General features: G+C 37.9%; 2 protein-coding genes, 1 long non-coding RNA gene and 1 pseudogene across 6 annotated transcripts; 2 read left to right on the top strand and 2 right to left on the bottom strand.

Moving 5' to 3' along the window:
* The first annotated feature begins 980 nt into the window (after positions 1-980).
* On the top strand, positions 981-5,442 carry LOC110911439 (peptidyl-prolyl cis-trans isomerase E). Its single transcript, XM_022156058.2, has 3 exons — positions 981-1,118; positions 1,249-1,512; positions 5,069-5,442. Exons 1-3 carry the CDS (start codon positions 1,082-1,084, stop codon positions 5,281-5,283), a joined length of 516 nt encoding a protein of 171 aa, XP_022011750.1. The 5' UTR covers positions 981-1,081; the 3' UTR covers positions 5,284-5,442.
* Positions 5,443-5,495: 53 nt separating this feature from the next.
* LOC110913615 lies at positions 5,496-6,959 on the bottom strand (annotated as a pseudogene).
* A 2,047-nt stretch (positions 6,960-9,006) lies between these two features.
* On the bottom strand, positions 9,007-12,859 carry LOC110911437. The gene is made up of 5 exons (XM_022156056.2): positions 12,419-12,859; positions 10,785-10,849; positions 10,538-10,713; positions 10,344-10,452; positions 9,007-9,532 (listed from the first exon to the last, which is right to left on the bottom strand). The coding sequence occupies exons 1-5, from the start codon at positions 12,708-12,710 to the stop codon at positions 9,227-9,229; spliced, it is 948 nt and encodes a 315-aa protein (XP_022011748.1). The 5' UTR covers positions 12,711-12,859; the 3' UTR covers positions 9,007-9,226.
* An 819-nt stretch (positions 12,860-13,678) lies between these two features.
* LOC110911438 lies at positions 13,679-20,134 on the top strand. Of its 4 annotated transcripts, none has more exons than XR_004880740.1 (8): positions 13,679-13,961; positions 14,058-14,582; positions 14,716-14,814; positions 15,322-15,381; positions 15,976-16,073; positions 16,191-16,397; positions 16,960-17,681; positions 17,771-20,134. It is a non-coding gene; the product is annotated as an uncharacterized LOC110911438 (long non-coding RNA). The 4 variants fall into 4 exon arrangements; XR_004880741.1 differs by having other exon boundaries at positions 13,679-14,242; positions 14,346-14,582; XR_002576962.2 differs by having other exon boundaries at positions 13,679-14,582; positions 14,760-14,814.
* The last annotated feature ends 1,121 nt before the right edge of the window (positions 20,135-21,255 follow it).

Genomic DNA, 21,255 nt, shown 5'->3' with positions numbered 1-21,255 from the left:
GCGGCGGTGTGTGATAATTTCAACGGTGGGGGGTCAATTGATGGATGGAGATCATGATGTAGTGGGGGTTTTGTGAGGATGGTCTGCTTTCTCACCAAGAAATGGTGAGAGAAAAATGGCTCTGATTTCTTGCCAAGAGAGAGAGAAACAGATCTTAATGATGGAGAGAGAAAAAATGGTTCTGTTATAACACCTCGAGATTGGATATGTCACTTCAGTTGTTTTTTTACCAAAATGCCCCTTAAAATATCAGAGATGCTTAATGAGGTGTCCAAACTTGATTGGTTGAGAGTGGTTCTCGCGGTTCTTACAACTGGAGGTGGTTTTCATTTTAGCGGCTCCATATATATATATATATATATATATATATATCAAAAGACATTGCTTGTTTGCGCCAGTATGTTTTGTGACATTTAGGTTTCGTCCACTGTAGTTTGTGTTCTTTATGATTTCCCCTGCAACACATACCCATTTCTCTTTTATGAAAACTCACATACACAAAGATCTTCACGAGATTAGAGAGTCGGGGAGAGAAAGAGATTAAGCGGCAAAACCACGATGAACTAATCAGGCACGTGAGTGGTTCCAATCGAGAACTTACATGTCGGTCATAGTATTTTCAATGTCTCAATATCTCTTTGAAGTTGTAACCCATCGTCTGGATTTCTAACACAACACGAAACTAACACAAAATTCACAGATTTGTGTTTAGTGTAAGCCAGTTCCGGTCAGTTTCCTGTCAAACCACCAACACAACCCATCAGGTTCACAGGCGAACCCGTCTAACTCATTTAATTACTTACTTTTAGAATTTTAAAATGTCTTTACGCAACATCTTATTTATGCAAAACCTTAGTCTATTTAGATACTCCAACAATTAAAACCGACATACTTTAAACATAACTGCTACTAAAAATAACATATATTCGGTGTTCGTGTCAACCGATGAATATTAAAAATAACACGACATCTAGATCAATATAAATTTTTCGGGTCCGGGTCAACCCGTAACACTCTCCAGCCCAATAGTAGAAAACTTAAAGACTCACCAGTCAGTACCATTACCGTGTTCTAGAACACAATGAATCAACAAGTGCAGAAGAACACACTCTACGTCGGTAAGAAACCCTAACCCCCAAATATCAATTTCACACAGATTCACTCACATACACGCAGTATCACACAGATGTCACCACAATCTGTATCCATAACTTCACATTCTAATCAAATCCGTTGTCAATTAACCAGGTGGATTAGCAGAAGAAGTAAACGAAACGATACTGCATTCAGCGTTCATACCCTTCGGAGATATTAAGGACGTGAAGACGCCGTTAGATCAGGCGACACAGAAGCACCGGTCGTTTGGATTTGTCACGTTTCTAGAGAGAGAAGATGCGGCGGCGGCCATGGATAATATGGACGGTGCTGAGCTTTACGGCCGTGTGCTTACGGTGAATTATGCTTTGCCGGAGAAGATTAAGGGTGGTGAACAAGGATGGGCTGCTCAACCGAGTATGTGTTTGTTTGTTTTCTTGAGCTTAAACCCTAACCCTAGGTTTTGTTTGTTTGTCGTGTTCAGTTTATTGGTGGTTTAGGTTTAGATGTAATGGTTTTATATTGCTGGTTGAATGGTTGATTGACTGCATTCTAGGTTTTAGCTATCAGAAAGATCACTGATGAATATGTTTATCATATACTCTAGTTTGATTGCTTTATAAGGTTAATGTTCTATAACTGTTTGCATTGGTTATTTGGATTGCCATTACCGCTAAGCCGGGGAAAACAGGCGGGTCAGGTTGGTAATGGGTTCGGGTGAAAATGGAAATTAAACCCTAGGTTTTGTTTGATTTATCGATTGAGGTACTACAATTAGTTTAGGTTAAGTGTAGGTTTAGATGGTATGTTTTTAAATTGCAAGTTAAGTGAAGTATGTGAGTTTAGTATAGTTGAATGGTTGATTAACCGATGCATAGACTTGGGAGTTTTCAGTTAGAACTAGGTTTTAGCTCTTAGATCATTGTGGTGTTTATTATCTGCTCTGGTCTGATTGCTTCTTAAGATTAGTGTTCTAGAGCTGTTTGCAGATTGGTTGTTTGGGTTGCCATTACCAGGTTACCACTAAGCCTAGCAAAACGGGCGGGTTGGATTGGGTAACCGGTGAAAACGAGTTTGAGTCAAACTGAGCGTAGGTCAAAGCGAGTCATTTTAAAAGAAGTGTCAGTTTGGCTTTGGGTCAAAATGGATTTTGAGCAAAATGGGCTCGGGCTGAAAACGTCGTTTTAGGGGGAAAGTATTAAAATGGTTCACCCATTATACTTTTTCTTGCCAGCTAGTGGCATGGATGGAGGTGACAGTGCCAGTGATGGTATTGGTGTCAGTGACTACCATTAGGTGGTCACTATAGGCAATGGTAGTGGGTGGTGTTGGCCCATTTGGATTCTTTTTAAGTTAGCAAGTTTTATAAGAGTGAACCACTCTAATCAATTTTGTAATTTGACTAGACTGAAATTGATCTGTTGTAGAGTTTGAGTTGCTTAAATGAACCTATATGCTTAGGTTTAGGTTTAGATTTTATGATTTTATATTGCAAGTCAAGTGAAACTCTCAACCCATTGTGTGGGTTTCATGTAGTTGACTAACTGATGTAGAGACTTGAGTTTTTAATTAGACCTAGGTTTTAGCTCTCAGAAAGATCACTGAGGAATGTAGGGCTGTTCACGAGCCGAACAGCCAGGGCCAGCTCGAGCTTCAGCTCGAATTCTCAACTGAGCTGGCTCTGTTCGGCTCGAATTCTAAACCTCGAGCTTGAACATCACTAGATGAATGTGCTTATTGTCTGCTCTAATTTGATTTCCTTTAAATATTAGTCTTTTAGAACTGTTTGCAAATTGGTCATTTGGGTCGTCATCCCCACTAATCTTAGAAAAATGGGTGGGTCAGGTCGGGTTGTTTAACGGGTCAAAACGAGCCATTTAAAAAGGTATCGGTTTGGCTTCGGGTCAAAACAGATTTTAACCAAAGTGGGCTTGGGTTGAAAATTTTCATTTTAGGGCTAGGTTTAAATCATAGTTATTAAAGGCGCTAGGCGCACTCAAGGCGCATAGGCCTTGCCTGGGGCCTAGGCGCAAAGCGCAAAAAAAGCGAGGGCCTGAGGAAAAAAAAGCGCACAATGAAAAAGAATTTAAAAAAATATTATGTATTAGAAAAGTAATACTATTCTTCAAATAAAACAAGCAAAAACTATTATATAACATTTAATATCATCTATTTAGTACCAAAAGTTCTAAAATATTAGTGTATTTGTGTAGAAAAGTAGTTATCCTTAGATAGAGAGTAAATTGCCATTTTAGTCCCTGAGTTTTGTCCAAATTTGCCATTTTAGTCCAAATAGTTTTTTTTTTGCCTCTGGGTCCCTGACTTTTCCCGTTTGTTGCCATTTTGATCACATACACTAACTCCATCCAAAAACTCCATCTTTAACCAGGGGTATTTTGGGGATTTTCATTTTAAATGTTTTCAATTGCCATTTTGATCCAATTCCAAAAAATCAAAAAAATTCCAAAAAATCAAAAAAATTCCAAAAAATAATAAAAATTCTAAAAAAATCATAAAAATTCTAAAAAATCCAAAAAATCCGTTTCGGCGCGAACCTTTTCGAATCCGAACCGTTTCGACGCGAACCGTTTCGACGCGAACCGTTTCGACCCGTACCGTTTCGAGCTGAACCGTTTTGACGCGAACCGTATCGACCCGTACCGTTTCGACCTGAACCGTTTCGAGCCGAACCGTTTCGACGCGAACCGTTTCGACCCGTACCGTTTTGAGCTGAACCGTTTCAACGCGAACCGTTTCGAGCTGAACCGTTTCGACGCGAACCGTTTCGAGCTGAACCGTTTCGAACCGAACCGTTTCGAGCTGAACCTTTCGACGCGAACCGTTTCGACCCGAACCGTTTCGAGCTGAATCGTTTCGACGCGAACCGTTTCGAACCGTACCGTTTCGATGCGAACCGTTTCGACCCGAACCGTCGAAACGGTTCAGCTCGATAAGGCACTGTTCGGTTCGAAACGGTACGGGTTGAAACGGTTCGGCTTCGAAACGGTACGGGTTGAAACGGTTCGGCTTCGAAACGGTACGGGTCGAAACGGTTCAGCTCGAAACGGTACGGGTCGAAACGGTTCGCGTCGAAACGGTTCAGCTCGAAACGGTTCGCGCCGAAACGGATTTTTTAGAATTTTTATTATTTTTTAGAATTTTTTGGAATTTTTTTGATTTTTTGGAATTGGATCAAAATGGCAAATTGAAAACATTTAAAATGAAAATACCCCTGGTTAAAGATGGAGTTTTTTGATGGAGTTAGTGTATGTGATCAAAATGGCAACAAAAGGGAAAAGTCAGGGACCCAGAGGCAAAAAAAAACTATTTGGACTAAAATGGCAAATTTGGACAAAACTCAGGGACTAAAATGGTAATTTACTATTAGATAAAAGTAGAAATCTTGCTGGAATTTAGAGAATTTGGCTAGAAACTCCCCGAAATCTAGAATGTGCACATGAACCATCACCTCGAGAATTAAAGCGCAATTTCCTCGACTTGAAGCGCAATTGCCTCGCCTCGCTTGGAAAATGGGCCTTGGCGCAAGGAGATGGCTTTTAACAACTATGGTTTAAATGTTATGATTCCACATTTTGTCGTTTTAGGGCTCGGGTTGAAATTTGTTGTTTTAGGGCTCAGGTTAAAAAGGTACCTGTTTTTAAGTTAGCAAGTTTTATAAGTGTGACCCATTCTATAATTTGACTAGACTCAAATTGATCCGCCATACGGTTTGAACTGACTTAAATGAATACATATTTAGTTTTTCATACCGAAATCAACCAATTTCTTGGAGAACGGGTCATGATTGCCAACTCCATCCATCCATGTTAGTTAGGCAGGGTTGACCCGATCTGTTAATCACTTTTAACTGTGTAGTCTGAAAGTTTAAACACCAAACCCTGCTTAAATCTTTGAACTTTAATATGTATGTGTTAATACATAACTAACTCCATCTATGATTCTTGAATTACAGTCTGGGCCGATGCGGACACGTGGTTTGAACGACAACAACAAGAGGAAGAAATGCAACGAATTCAAAAGGAAAACCAAGCTGCAATGCAGGTTGCAGAGGAATTGCATAGAAAACAAATAACTGAAGAACGGGAAGGCGAGAAGGATGATCCCGACACCAAAGATGATCCAATGGTTATGGCTGAAGCAGAATCATTGAAGCAGAGTAATAGTTAGTTTGTTATGGCTTCTTGTTAATGTTCATCATACTTTCTCTACACTCTTGCTCTGTTTTACAAAAGCAAATTGTTGACGTTTACATGAACTTTTTCTAACACTATGAGAACCCTTTAGCGTTTGTGTTGGGCAAATGCATGTAAGGGTTAAAGGTAGAAACATGTGATGCTTGTGAAGTTAACCAACACAAAACCTTGAACAATGCTTAAATATGAGAAATTCTTTGTTACACAAAATCACAATCAATAGTTGGCCAAAACTTGAACAAAAAGAATGTAAAAACCCATGAAACACTAAGATTTCTGAACTCTATCCAACAAATCACAAAGCTTTGCAGCATTGACATTGCCTACAACGTTGTGAACCCGAACAATATTAGCACCACCCAAAACCGCATTTGTAACGGCAGCAACAGTTGCAGCATCTCTCGCAACAGCAGAGAAAGCTGACTGCAAATCTAACCTAGAAATCTCTTTCTTGAAGGCCCGATCAACAAAGGTGCATGCGACGTTTCTAAGCTCTTTCGCACAATCTCACTCCTTATCCTCTTTAATCCCATCAAAATGTCTAAATTATCTTCAGTCTTCTTTGAAAATCTGATCCCGGGGTCAAGAACGATCCTCCACGCAGGCACACCACATAACTCTGCGGTTTTTACACCTAATCCTTTTTAATCCCATCAAAATGTCTAATTATCTTTGGCTTTCTTTGAGAAACCGATCCCAAGGTCAAGAACGATTCTCCACATGGGCAAGCCACATAACTCGGCGGTTTCCACAAGCGCATACAACTCATCACCAATGTCTTAACAAACATCATCATACTTCAAGTTCTCACGGTTTTTGCATTGTTGACGGGTTCCCTCTCATGTGCATAGTAATATACAGAACATCGATCAGCCACAACACGAAGCATATCAGAATCTAACTTTCCACCTGATACATCATTGATTATATGAGCCCCTTTCTAAATTGCCTCAGAAGCAACTTCCGAGCAAAACGTGTCTATACAGTTTTCCTTCGATCTCGGGCATTTCAAGAATCTTTTCAAGAACAGGAATCAACCTATCTAGTTCTTCAACTGAGATCTTCGTCGCCAATGGACGCGTGGATTGAGCTCCTAGATCAATTATGTCTGCCCCCAGTTATCATGGCATGAACACGCGATATAGAGGACTCCACAGAATCAAACTTCCCTCCATCACCGAAACTATCGGGCGTCAAGTTCAAGATACCCATGACAGAAGTTTTCTTTGACCACTCCCATAAACGATCATTGACCGGTAAAACTCTTCTTAACCCATCTTTGCCTATCAAAGATCCGTCACCTAATTCGTCCGAAGATTCATGAAGTCCTTTGGCTCAGCCCATTTCTTTTTCGATTTCTTTTAGGACCAATAGTAGCTCATGTGGACTGAGCTTTGTAACAACCCTGATGGCAGAGTTGAGGAAACAAGGCTGATCGGTCACATACGTAGGTTCGGTTTCGTATAGACAAGCATGTCTTCTTACATTTATGCCTGTGCCTGATTTCTTCATTTGCCTTGAGGCTTTGTTAAAGTTGTTAAGCCTATCACCTACATTGCTACCTAAAGCAATTGCAACTTCTTGTTCTTGAGAATGGACTTGTATTGAAGCATCTGAGGATGAATGAAAGAATGCAAAAAGATGCTGCATGAAAAAATCAATAATTTTTCCACGTATTCAAGAAAATATACAATAAATGTGATGCTTACTGTAGTCCTGTATGAACATAGGCTACAAAGTGACTTGTTAAACTTTCATTGCTTTGACTTTATAGGAAGAAATGGAGGTGAATCGTGTCGGGTTGGCGGGTTAAATAGGTAACCATATATATATTGGGAGTAAATTGCCATTTTAGTCCTTGAGTTTTGTCCAAATTTGCCATTTTAGTCCAAATAGTTTTTTTTTTGCCTCTGGGTCCCTGACTTTTACATTTTGTTGCCATTTTAATCATTTTGTCTAACTTCATCCAAAAACCCAGTTTGTAACAGGGGTATTTTGGGGATTTTCTTAAAAAATGTTTTCAGTTGCCATTTTGATCCAATTCCAAAAAACCAAAAAAATTCCAAAAAATCAAAAAATAAAAAAAAAATCTAAAAATAAAAAAAAATCTTAAAAATCATAAAAATTCTAAAAAATTCAAAAAAAATCTAAAAATAAAAAAAATTCTAAAAAATCATAAAAATTCCAAAAAATCAAAAAAATTCTAAAAAATCCAAAAATCATTAAATGTTTCGGCACGAACCGTTTTGACCCGTACCGTTTCGAACCGAACCGTTTCGACCCGTACCGTATCGAACCGAACCGTTTCGACGCGAACCGTTTCGAACCCGTACCGTTTCGACCCGTACCGTATCGAACCGAACCGTTTCAAACCCGTACCGTATCGAACCGAACCGTTTCGACGCGAACCGTTTCAAGCCGAACCGTTTCGACGCGAACCGTTTCGAGCCGTACCGTTTCGACGCGAACCGTTTCGATCCGAACCGTTTCGACCCGTACTGTATCGAACCGAACCGTTTCGAAGCAAACCGTTTCGATACGGTACGGGCTCAAAACGGTTCGCGTCGAAACGGTTCGATTCGATACGGTACGGGTCGAAACGGTTCGGTTCGAAACGGTTCGCGTCGAAACGGTACGGTTCGAAACAGTACGGGTCGAAACGTTTCGCGTTGAAACGGTTCGGGTTCGAAACGGTACGGGTCGAAACGGTTCGTGCCGAAACATTTAATGATTTTTGGATTTTTTAGAATTTTTATGATTTTTTAGAATTTTTATGATTTTTTAGATTTTTTTTGATTTTTAGATTTTTTGAATTTTTTTGAATTTTTATGATTTTTTAGAATTTTTTTGATTTTTAGATTTTTTTGATTTTTTGGAATTGGATCAAAATGGCAACTGAAAACATTTTTTAAGGAAATCCCCAAAATACCCCTGTTACAAACTGAGTTTTTGGATGGAGTTAAACAAAATGATCAAAATGGCAACAAAATGTAAAAGTCAGGGACCGAGAGGCAGAAAAAAAACTATTTGGACTAAAATGGCAAATTTGGACAAAACTCAGAGACTAAAATGGCAATTTACTCTATATATTGGTGTCAAAAACATCAACCGGTTAGGACACATTTCAAATTGTGTAACCTGAACATGACCCGTTTAATCCACTTATCTAAACCAGTCAAACGGGTTTGATGGGTTGTAAACGAGATATATAGGTTGGTTAAGAGACTATATTGTTGCAATGTTTAAACAAGTTAAGAGGTATTATTCATTCCTAACTTGTGTTATTTTTAAGTTTATTCATTTGACTAGTTAAGAGACGAAGGATAGCCCAAACGTACATGTGTAGAATCTTAATTGACTAAAATACAACAGGTCTGTTCTTGCTTTCTTGGAATAGAAGACCCAACCGTTCTGATATGTCTGCAGCCGGAGATGGAACCAACCACTGTGTTTAGGGTTCGTGCGTGTTGGTTTGGATTCTAAAGTCTTTCTAAAATGATGGATATAGGGTTTATGAATAAGTTGATCATTGTTCAACCACACCTGATAACTGATAAATGTTTGGTGCATAGTTCATGCTATTAACCGCGGGGTCACAGACCAATGGCTGCAGGCTTGAACCAGTGGCTAGCCTACTAAACCGGGCATGGAAGACGAATGTTTTATCCCTGGCCCAAATGAGCTAAAAAAACCATCATGGATAAAGTTTCATCATTTGTTTACTTAAAAAACGCATAAAGCATGCAATCAACTTTCTTTTAAACCAACAAGATTGCATCGTGTCGACCAGCGAACTACAACTGCCATAACCAAAACTGACTTAACGCATAGACCAGTTTTGTAACGGGTCGATCCGTCAATTCTGTAGAGTTCAGCTTCCGAAAATTCCACAAAAACATAAAACTCTAGACTACATGTTATTGGTAGTCAAGATACAGAGTCACCTGCTCAAGCTTTTCATATGGCAGATTAAGCCTCCAGTCCTTTTGTTTGCGGGTCATCGGTCTTCCTTTAGATGCCGGGTCGCGATTTTCTTTAACATCAGCCAACCTCCATACACAACTTCCAGATTCCATTTCGATGGATTCCAAAAAGAATATTCCTTCCTTTCCTGGGGATCTAGGATCATCATTTTCAACATACTTTACTCTCATAGCCATGTTTTGAAAACGTTGTAAATCATCCGGTATTCTCAGTAGCCGATCTGCACCAGGAGATGATACCTTCCAAGAAAAATATCACAATATTTTTAATGTTTCAAGAATTATTTAGTAATGCAAGGGTGGCAAAACTTGGTACTAACGAAAATAATTAGATTTTGGGGTATCATTTCTAACCCGTTTAATAAACCGATCGTGTTTGGGTTGATTTGTTTTAACCCTTAGATAGGCTAATCCGTTAACCCGTTTAAAATAACAATAAAAAATCATTAATAAGGTCAACCTGCCAACCCGTTCAACCCATTTATTACAACTAGTCAACCCATTTAACCTGATTACAACCCGGCGGATTTACAACCCGTTTGATTCAACCCATTTATTACAACCAGTTAACCCATTGAAACAGATTAGAATCTGTCAACCCGTTTAACATGATTACAACCCATTTAACCTGTTTACAACTTGATTACGCGATTTACAATTCGTCAATCCGTTTAACATGATTACAACACGGCGGATTTATAACCCGCCAACCCGTTTAACCCAATTATTAACCTGTTTAACATGATTTCTTCATTACAACCCGTCAACCCTTTTAACTGATTACAATTCGTCAACCCGTTTAACCTGTTTACAACTTGATTACAAGCGTTTACAGCCCACCAACCCGTTTGACTCATTTACAAAAGTGGGTTGAAGGGGTTGTATTTAGGTTACACGATTTTAAGTGTGTCAAGGTAAAGGTTGATGCCTTTGACACAAATAAACATATAGGTCGTGTTCGGGTTCATCAATTCAATCCACCAACCCGATAAGATTAACAACCCTAAACGACAGTTATATCACAGAATATTCAAAATAAGTCCAGGATTACCTCAAGAGCCAAGTCAGTGGGAATGTCTCCAACAGCTCCAGCTTCGTCTAGTTTTTTCTTGTATTCTTGACTATAACTTTGAATATCCTCCATGCTCGGGCACCCGTATCTAATGCACAAACGTTACATCAATAAAATAACAAGAATGTCAAACAAGATGTCCAATAAAAACGAGATCAAATACAAAATCTTACTCATTACAGAGTCTATCTAGTCTCACATAAATGTATCCTCCAGGGGAGGTTTTAAAAGCAAAGATCTCTATATCATCACCAAACTGTAGCAACACATCTTGAGCAATAGATAGAACTTTCTCGCCCCAAGGGCAATTTTGTAAAACAACACCACCTCCATCTCCACCATCTCCAATCTGTAAATTTTAAAGCATACTAAACAACAACAGATGGCTAATGGATGAAATGCAAAGGTGAGAGAACAAACCTCAGGCTCAGTTTCATCTTCTTCCTCCCATAAGTCAATGGGTTCCACCTCTTCATTTGAGTCAGCTGCAAGAATGTTGTAAAATGAATCATTAAATGTCTAGCCTTCAGATGGTGAAATAACAAACAGCATAAGCTTGATTTAAAAATGTGCGTCTAGGGAAAAGGCGACCTCAGGCGCAGGCCTCTCGCTTCTGACTCAGTGAGGCGCACGGTGTACAAAAGTGCCATGATGCATTGCTTCTTGTACGGAAAAGGTTTTGTGCAACAAGATGTTGTACATATACGCTTTTAGGTTGTACGTATAAGGTATTTCCATAATATAAATTAGCAACACATTGTTGCATTGTGTTGTTGTACCCCATGCATGGGGTGTTTTTCAAAAAAAAATTGTGATTTTTCACTTTTAACCCAAATGTTTTCATCTTTTGTATTTTAACCCTCTTAATTTGTTTACTTTTAACCCAAAACTTTTCATCTTTTGTAATTTAACCCAAAACTTTTTTATTTACAACTTTGGTCCCCCATACTTTTTATCTTTCGCAAGTTTTTCGTTTTACGTTTCATTCTAAAATTTGCGAGTTAATACGTCGCAACGTGCGTGTGTGGTTCAACGTTTTTGGTCTATTTTTTTCACATTTGATAGGTATGTCGCAACGTGTCTATTTTCCCCCTTTGGCAAGTTCGCCGCAACGGGTGGATCCCACATCAACTTAGTTATTCTTTTCTATGTTATTTTGTGAGTTAACACGGCGCAACGTGCGTGTGTGGTTCAACGTTTTTACGTCTATTTTTTCCATTTAACAAGTTTGTCGCAACGCGTGGGTCCTAAATCGGCATAGTTATTTTTTCTATGTTATATGTTTCAATCTTATTTCTTCGCATTAACACGCTGCAACTTCAGTGTTGGTCGTTGCTACCAGCGGTGTGACATTGATTTTATTTGACATAGTTTTAGGCCCCCGCCGCAACGCGGGAGTGCTTAATTCTAGTTTATATAGTAAATCATATCTTATTTACAGCTAAATTTTGGGTAAATGATACTAAAAACCTACAAGAAATATCAAAACAAAATTATATAAATAAATTGTGCCTATGGTACGAAAAGCTGTATGTTTTTGTGCTTTGAGCCTCGTGTCGGCTCAGGACCCTATCGACTCGGTATCGCGCTATCTAAAATCAAGTGTATAAGCTACAACTTTGAGGTTTTGTGCATGCTGTTGTACATGCACGTTTTTAGGTTGCACATATAGGTTATTAATATATAGCAAATCATAACATATTTATAGCAAAATTTTGCGTAGGTGATGGCATGATGCTAAAGAACTAGATACATAAAAAAACATTATATAAATACATTGCGCCTGGCGTACGAAAAGCTGTGCGCTTTTGCGTTTTGCAGTGCCCTACCGTGTTTTAAAACCAAGAGTATGAGCTACAACTTTAAAAGGATTTTGGTCGAACACTTGGTGGGCATGCAAATATAAATAATAAGTGGGTGTTTAGGTTGGCTTATTTTGGAGCTCCTTTTAACTTGTTGAATTATAAAGAGTTAAAGGAATCCCAAACAACCCCTAAAACCAATATAAGAAATATGGGTCAACAAAAATAGAAATGTTGCGAGTACATACTGACCTAATTTTTTAGGATTTTGACGGCGGGAGTCTTCAGCGGAGGCTATGGTGGAGTAATGGGAACGAGTTGCAAAAGAAAAGTGATAATCTGGGTCGATTTTAGGAGAAAGATTAAGATAGTGATGACGAAATACGGAAGAAGATGAAATGGGGTGTTGTGGGGTAAATTGAAAATGGTGGAATGGATGCTGGTTACGATGAAAGGAGAAGGGTGAAGAAGATAAACGGGAGGTGAGATCTCTGTTTATGTTTATGAAGTTGCGTAACCTATGAAGCAGTTTACGGTTCATCATGTCGAATGGCAGAGGGGAAGAAGTTCCTATTTGACGACCTCCCTCGGGTTTTTGGCACTGCAGAATCTACTTCATTCGCCGCCAAACACTAAATATTGTAAACCCCAAAAATCCCGCTGGGTATTTGGGTACGGAGCCAGGTTTGGACTTGGTATCAGGTGATATGCGGTTTTTTTTACAATCGGGTATACGACGTCTGAGACTTAATAAGTACCTAAATCGTCGTATTGTCATCCTTACCACCAAACACAGTATAAAACGAATTCTTATTGTCTCTTGTATCAAGGTGTGGTCTTAAAACTTAATGTCAACGCGCATGAAAGATTCTAATTTCTTGTATACCAGGAGATGTGTGAATACGGTTTTCGCTTAATTGTTTATACAGAGGTCCATTTATATCATCAACCTTGGAACTTCTTTTACCAATTTCCCAAGTCAATGTAATTTTACAGTATGTTACAGGTTCGTCTATAGTGTTTTTTAGTATATGGGTCGACTTTCCAATATTTTTGGAATTGATAATTTGAGTATCCTTTTATGTGACTGAATAATGTTTGGTGAACACAAGAAGAATCATATGTTAGTGTTTTTTTAGTACACGTTCATAGGTTAGTTATACTGTCATCAAAACAAAAGGTGTATATTACAGAATGTTACCATATAACTTATTGAAAATTATAGGGTATACACGTTAATTTGTTAAAAGTTACCGATTGAGATTTTCAAATACATTTCTTGCATACTATTATAATTATAAGTATAGTATGATTTCTATTTATATAACAACTACTATCTATATCTATACTATCTATATCTATACTATATTATAAAGTATATAGGAAGGACCACTTAAGGTAATTTGCCACTTCTCTTAAAACACCTTTAATCCATAATGTACAACCCTCTCAAGCACTTTATTCATTTACCTTTCCAATTATACCCTCACTCACTCACTGGCGGCCAATAAAAACCCTAAATTTCATTTCAAATTGAGAGCCTTTTTCATTTTCATTCTCTCTCAAAGATCTGGATTTGGATTTGTGGATCCAAAAGGAAAAAGAATCAGAGATTATGTGTTGTTGATCTACAATATCATTGAACTTTTGGCGGGGTAAAATCTGGAGGGCTCATGGCAAAAATTGATGTTTCTACCATTGAAGCAACCGTGAGGGAAGATGATGAACCGAGTGCTAATAACACCTGCCTTCCGTCTCGCGATTATGTGCTTGAAGAGGAGTTTTATTTTTTTAGGTTAAAGTTGTTCGAACCTGGCTTTAACTTGGGGTTCTTTTTGCTGTAAATATTAATACGGCAAGGTCTTAGTTCCATGTATGTCTTTTCTCACAGATTTATCATCTTGCGATTAACCGAAGCCAGAGGTCTGAGTCAACTATGAGATTCTACAGCTTTTATTGCTCGGTTATTTCCTGTGATTTTGTGTTGAATTTACATTTTTGGAATGAGTTTGGTTGATTGTTTCCTTTTAATATAGGGTTTATATATGTTGAGTTGACGTATATGCAGTCCATCTGGTACGTTTTGGTTTCAAGTCGATGTGCTTTCTAATGTGAATGTCTTGTGTGAACAGCCAGCCAATTGAAACATCACTGAATGTATCTTCATCCCTTTTTGAAGGTTAACATGAAGGTAACTTTCACTTTTGACTGGGTTTCTTAACAGAGCCATTGAGAACATTGCTGGTGTGAAGTTTGTCATCACGTCTGACATGATGTTCGCCAACAAGTGAGAATTCCTCTCATCATATAGAGGAAAAGGAGACTAAGAAGGTGAAAAGGAGTGTTGTTGATCCTGGGGGTTATGAGTAGTGATGCTTTTACTCCTCGGATTTTGAATCGAAATCTCCGTCACGAAGTAAGATGATTTCTAATTCAATTGTCATCTATAATTTTTTTATCAAATGAAATTCAAATTACCCAATGAATGAGACTAATTGGATGTTTTCTATGCTTGTTATTTCCCCTTTTTTGTTATTTTCTTTGTTTAGGGTGTGCTGCTGATGATTTTACTATGGTGGTATGTACATTGCAGATTTGCATCCATATGTTAAGTGGGCTGAGGAGTATGTTAAGTGTTTACTAATATGGTACAATGTTCAACTTGTTTAACTTGTTTACTGATGTTTTGATCTTTATTTTAAGTGTTTTGTTAAAAAAAAATTTGTATAAAATTTCAAGTAGATTGGATTCTTGACATGTCGGTTGTTGAGGTTGGGTATCAGAGTTGTGCGAGTAGCATCTAACCCGTCCTGATTCTTACCTAGAACTGCAACATAAAGGGCATACCACTCTCTAATGGTTATGTCAGATGTGTTTGGGAATCATTATATAGTTTTATTTTGTTGTGCAAAAAGTCTTAAATCTTCGTTGGTCAGAACCCGTCCTGACCCGTACTCATTGGGATATAGTTAAGTTGGTATTGGTAATTGAATTTTTTCATTGTCATATTTTGGGGTTTTTGGTGCCTCTTTTTAAATCTCTAGGTACTATCAGCCTGCCAAGGTTTCCTTCCATTATGTGAACTTGATTTTGATTTATGCTGATGAGTCATTAATTTATTACTAACAACATATTTTTCTTTTTTTTTGGTTCAGAAAAATTCACCAATTACTTATCATCCAACTCATGAATTAACTCTTCCACCCCAGACCAAGGTAACTTAATCTTATTTTACCTTTTCTGTGTCTTTCACATGAACTACATAAGTTTTTAGGTATAGCTTTTTATTTCACTTTTGTAAAATTTCAAGATAATTAATATATTAAATATGATTACAAAAAAATGATACTATCACAATAACATTCATCAATTTAGGAGGCTTTATGCATATCAATACACTTCGGACAACTTTCAAATATATTTTAGCTAACTTTTTTTCAGTTTTACCTAAATTGGTTGCCTACATATGGATTTAAATTGCTACCTTTACATTTTTCCCTTTTTTTATAAGTAAAGCAATGATGATGACTGTTGTGGTTAATGAGTGAACACATGGTTTAATACGTTCTAGAGTTAATGTGTAGAATAGGACTTTTTTTAGTTTGTACAAAGCCTTTTTTATTAAATCATAATAACTTGTCATGATTCATTAGTGCTTTTACAATGACTTTGAATTTTAGTGGTTGATTTAGCATTTTGTTTTTAAGGGAAAAAGGGGTTTTTTGGCTTTTACTTGTATTGCCAATAAAGACGGTATCTGAATGAACGACGTTTAACATGGTTTCTGTATTATTGTTTTCTTTTATCAGATAGGTGTAGGTATCTGAATGCGTTGACATAGTTACTCAAACAGGAATGAGGACTTTGGTTCTCACTGGTGATAAAATGGAAACAACAATCAATACCGGTAAGTTTTATGAGTATCCTAAAATCAGTCATTTTCATGTTCGGTTAGCGTCAAGAATTGCCGTCCCTTGTGTGGCATTTGACTGATTTTGTGTGTGTGAATGCATGATTGGTACAGGCATTGAAAGGGGTGAAAAGAGAGGATGTTCAACTGGCTACAAAATTTGGGATCAAATATGGGGAGAGAATGGGTGAGGTGGAAATCCATGGTGAACCAGAGTACGTTAGAGCTTGTTGTGAAGCGAGTTTGAAGCGGCTTGATGTTGATTACATTGATCTTTACTATATTCATCGCATTGACACAAAAGTCCCTATCGAAATCACAGTTAGTCTCTTATTTCACTTTTTTTTATAAAACTCTCAGTTCTAATGCTATAAAATTTGTAATAATCAGGTTGAATGGATTGAATAAGTGCAGTATTCTGATCATGTTGGAATTATGTAATCAAGAAATTTAGTCAATGGAGCAAGTTTAAACAGGGCCATTTGCTTAGCGGTTCTAATGATGCTCAAATTTGCTTATGGGACATCACTTAACATATGTAACTAAATGTATTATTTGAGTAAAATTTACAATTGTTTTTTTTATCAATCCCAATCGGCCTTACTTGACCTGTTTTGACCAGTACTGAACTATACCAAAACTGACCCAAGATCCTTACCTAACCTGCCCTACGCGCCACACCCATTTTGACCTGTTTACTTATGAACGGATGGATTCGGGTTCATTGCTAACAAGTTAAATGAATCAAATGAAAAGGGGTTGTGGTTTGAAGATCATTTAAACTGTGGTTTACAAGTTTACAATTTATGGCATTCTGGCATATTAACTGCGAATTTGATTATTAATCAGCAAATTTTATTCAACATTTTCCGTTTTGGTGTAGGAGAAGATGAATCAAAACGGGACTCTTTGGAGGGTCAAGCCTACGGATTTCCTTTCAGATTGGCCCAGGGGTAATTTCGTCATTATGGGGTGGGACAGTTTTTTATATTTCATGGTTTCTATTTGGGATTCGACAAAATTATGCCCAGGCCCACTTCCCTTATGACTAGGCTGAGTTACCTGTTGTGACTTCTATGATGGCCCAGGTAATTCGTATGGGCTCTGGTAATGTTTCAATTATGAAGACCAAAGTCCTCCTTATATTGAAAGTGGGCTTCAATGTTACTTTAATAACGAAGGCCCACTGGGTGGGATTTATAAAAGCTTTATGCGGCAAGAAGGGCTGGGCCTGGGTATCGAGTGGAGCATGAAGGCCCATCAATGGGCATTACAAAGTATGCAGATCCTGTCTCGGAATGGGGCCATGGGGCACTCAAGCAAACGATATGGGCCTAAGTTATGGGGTTGGGGCTGGTCGAAAAAAGATAAGCAAAGGATGAGGGCTGGAACAAAGCACACCCCCGTGAGATAATGACCGAAGTTCTTAAAGCTTTGCAAGAACTGAATGTGTGTTGGAAAAAGATAGGCCACTACAACATGAAATGCAGGTGGGCCCCTGGCAACAACTCTATGCAAAGTAATCCTTACTTTGGAGATGAGTTGAGTATTGTACAGACCGACGGTGCTTTGACCACTCCCAATGTGCTCAAATTTGAAGTCCAGGTAAACACCAATTTTTGCGCATCTTGAATCATAAACGCCGTGTGAATGCAGTTTGTCTAATCTAATATGACTGAAACATTTGGTTGCAGCTTTACAAAACCCGCCAAGACAAGTATTTGCTGGATCTACAGAGGATTCAAGGAACATAGTTTTTGTTTTTTGATCTCTGTGCGGCGTTTCTCGCTCAGCTTCATGTCCTGTAGAGCGAGTGAGCGGTTAATATAGCATCATCATCATGATAGTGATTATCATAGTATGATGAACAGCTTTCTCCCCTGAATTCAAATGGTGATGAAAAGCTAGGCTGTTGTAAATACTAAGTTTACTTGTTTCTGTTATTAGGGTACTGTACTATGCTCCGTATGTACTATTGAGAACCGATGTTTTTGCCGACTCATTACGCAAAGAGAAAGAAGGCTTTATGGCCATGAAAGGGTGTTAACTGCCTTAAAGGGCTCTCTTTTTTTCATTTCATGTTGAATTCATATATACAATTGATTATGTTTTGTAATCTTGTTTGATGTTCATTGGCTTTGTAGAAATTCATGCCCATTTGTATGGTTCGAATAAAATATTTTTATCATAAGGTTTGATATTATATATATATCAATTTCCATCGTTGGTTTGCGCTAGGTATTTTTGGGAGTTTTGGCTTTTCACCACTGAAGTTTATTTTCTTTGATTTTTTCCCCACATGTATGGAAGTAAGAGGGAAAATACTAGAATAGATATGCAGAACATAGAGCAAAAGATCCATACACAAAGGAGAGAATCTGGAGGTGGGCACGGTGGACCATCGGTGATTGTTTCCCCTGGTCACTTAAACCTAGATTAGCCGGCTGTGGCTTCTAGAAAAAAAGGCAACATGTTGCTGCCATGCCTCCGGCGGCAGCAACAACGGGCGGAGATAGCCATGTTTTGGAGTAGAATAGGCGGTGATGAAGGTTCAGGATCACAGTAGAAGATCTGGTTGCATCCGTGTGTCATGAGATTGCGGATTGACTTTCCGACAAGTCGGCTAGGGTTCCGGCGAGATTCCGATTACCCGATTCAGGTTCGCATGTCTCAGCCCAAATTATCTCAGTGTAAATATCATTATTAAAAGCTAAAAAATCATGTTTATGAATATTTCCTTTGAGATCAAGGTTATATGAGATAGAGTTCGTATGTCCAGCACACGGCAACACCCTACTATCTAAAGAAAATATAGCATTTGAATACATGCTTAATTAGACGACTAAATATCAAAAATACCCTTTTTACTATTGGCCAATTATGTAGTTTTAGTGTGAAAGGTCAAAATCCTGTTACAAGTAACTAAATTGATCTATCTTTTCCCCATTCAATATGCTGCTGAAACATGAATTTATGGAGAAAATTGTCAAGTAAGAACATTAACGGGACTGGTGGTTTTACCATTAGATTTTTAAAGTTTGGAGAGGTTAAAACCAGTTATATTTTAATTTAGTTGGTCTATCTATACTATAGTAGTTTAGCAGTGAATGAAACCCAAGTAAAAGCATAGTGGAATGTTTTGGGTCAAGGGAATAGGAACATGTTTTGGGTTGATAACTGGTCAAATGATAGAAGCTTGGAAAATAGTTTTCGTTACTGTACCAATTTAGCCACTAAAAAAAGAACCTTGGTGGTGGAATGATACAAAAAGTGTAATAATAGTGTCATTTGGGACTGGGGTTGGGTTAGAGTGTCGGGTAATAAGGAGGGAAAAATGGAAATGGCAAGTTTGAACATGGTTCTAGGCTTCTAGCACAGCAAGTCATAACAAAAAAGATTTGACTCCAAAAGAGAGTATCTTTTCATAGAAAGCGATAGACAGGAAGATTCCTACTATGAACGCTAGCTTTAGCAAACAGCGGCATACCAATTCAGAATTCACTATATACGTTATGTGGCGTACTGGACGAGTCAGCGGACCATGTGCTGGTCAGATGCACGCTCGCACACATGGTCCGGCAGCGGCTATTCTGGAGGATGAAAGTCCGGACAGGCCGCAAGTTTGACTCGGGGGGTGAGTTGCTACAAAGTGTGAATGGGTTGGGTTTATCCTCACACAAGAAGAAAGTTATACATGCGGTGTATCTATTAGCGCTTTGGAGGGTATTGTTTTGGAGAAATCAGAGGACAGAAGTACATCGGTATACACGGTTGTTGAAGAAAAAAGCAAACATCGTTCGATTGGTGAAGGCATAGATCAAGCATAACATGGGAGGAATGGAGAAGATTTATGTAATTCTAAAGATTATAGTGTGGAATGTAGTATGCCATGATGTTGCTGTACTATTTGGCTACAATAGCAACTTGCTATAGTAGTGTGTTTTGGTTATATTTGAATGAAAACTCCATTGCCTTAAAAAAAGTTTAGGCTTTCATTATGCTTGTGTTGAACTCCAACAATGGCAATTACAATTCCTAAGAGTACCATCATTTATTTACCCTGTACGAGCTAAGGTTGTCATTAATAGATGCACTAAATGTTTTTTTGTTTTTTTTTCAATTTATTGGTATTTCTGTATTTTAAATTATATTTAATGGTTATTCTTAAATACGGTTTAACCGGTACCGAACGAATGTCCGCCGCGAAGCGCGGGGCATCTACTAGTTATATATATATCAATCCATAACATCACACTGCGCCAGTTGCCTTTTCTGGTTTTGAAGTTTTGCCACCAAAATTTGGTTAGTGACTAAAAGTGGCTTCTCAACTTTTTTATTATTTTAATGTAAGTTTTTTCCTCTCAAGTTTTAAAATTGTTACTTTTTACCTCTACTTTTTAAAAACTTTATAAAATATCACTTTAACCTCCTCGACTTTCTAATAGGTGTCGGTATACATTTGAGTTTGTATACTTTGTACGTTACGTAAGTCACTTCTTATAAATTTGTTATTTCTGTTTTACATTTTTTCCCCGTTTTGGTCGCCGTTGGTTTGCTGCCTAACAAGTTTTTACGCCTCCACTCATAAAAATGGTAGTGCAGTTTTACGGCCCCCGCCCCGCAACGCGGGAGGCTAAATGCTAGTTTTCATCATAGCTTGTTAGGAAAAACAATCCAAGGCGGATTGGTTTGATGAGTTTTGAGCTTATGGTTGTGCATTTGTTGGCTTGGCGCAGTTCGGTTTGTTTACATCCTTTTAAAACTCTTTAAATCCCCATGACTGGTTTTGAAGTACCTTAACCGAAAATTTGGATTTTAGTTATGACCCAACTGAACTAAACTTTCTCATGCACACCCTTAGAATTACTAACAAGTGTTGTGTTTTCTATTGCATCGCGAATTTGGTTTTGGTTATGGCTCAAAACCGAACCGCCCCGTACATAGCCCTAAACTCACCAACCTAAGTGATATGTTTCTCGCCGCATCGCGCGGGTAAACGACTATTATATTAACATATACATTACATAGATATAAGTTTTATTGTAGTAACATTATAACTTTTATATAGTTTCATTTATATACTTCACAACACACAAAATATAAATGAAATCATCAAATATATGTTCCAAAATATATAATTTTTTTAAGTGAACCTACTAAAATAAGTCGCTAATAGATA

The sequence above is a fragment of the Helianthus annuus genome, chromosome 15, assembly GCF_002127325.2.
Source record: "Helianthus annuus cultivar XRQ/B chromosome 15, HanXRQr2.0-SUNRISE, whole genome shotgun sequence".
NCBI classification, from domain to species: Eukaryota; Viridiplantae; Streptophyta; class Magnoliopsida; order Asterales; family Asteraceae; genus Helianthus; species Helianthus annuus.
Note: the sequence above shows the minus strand (reverse complement) of the source record. Positions and strands in the feature narration are given on the sequence as shown.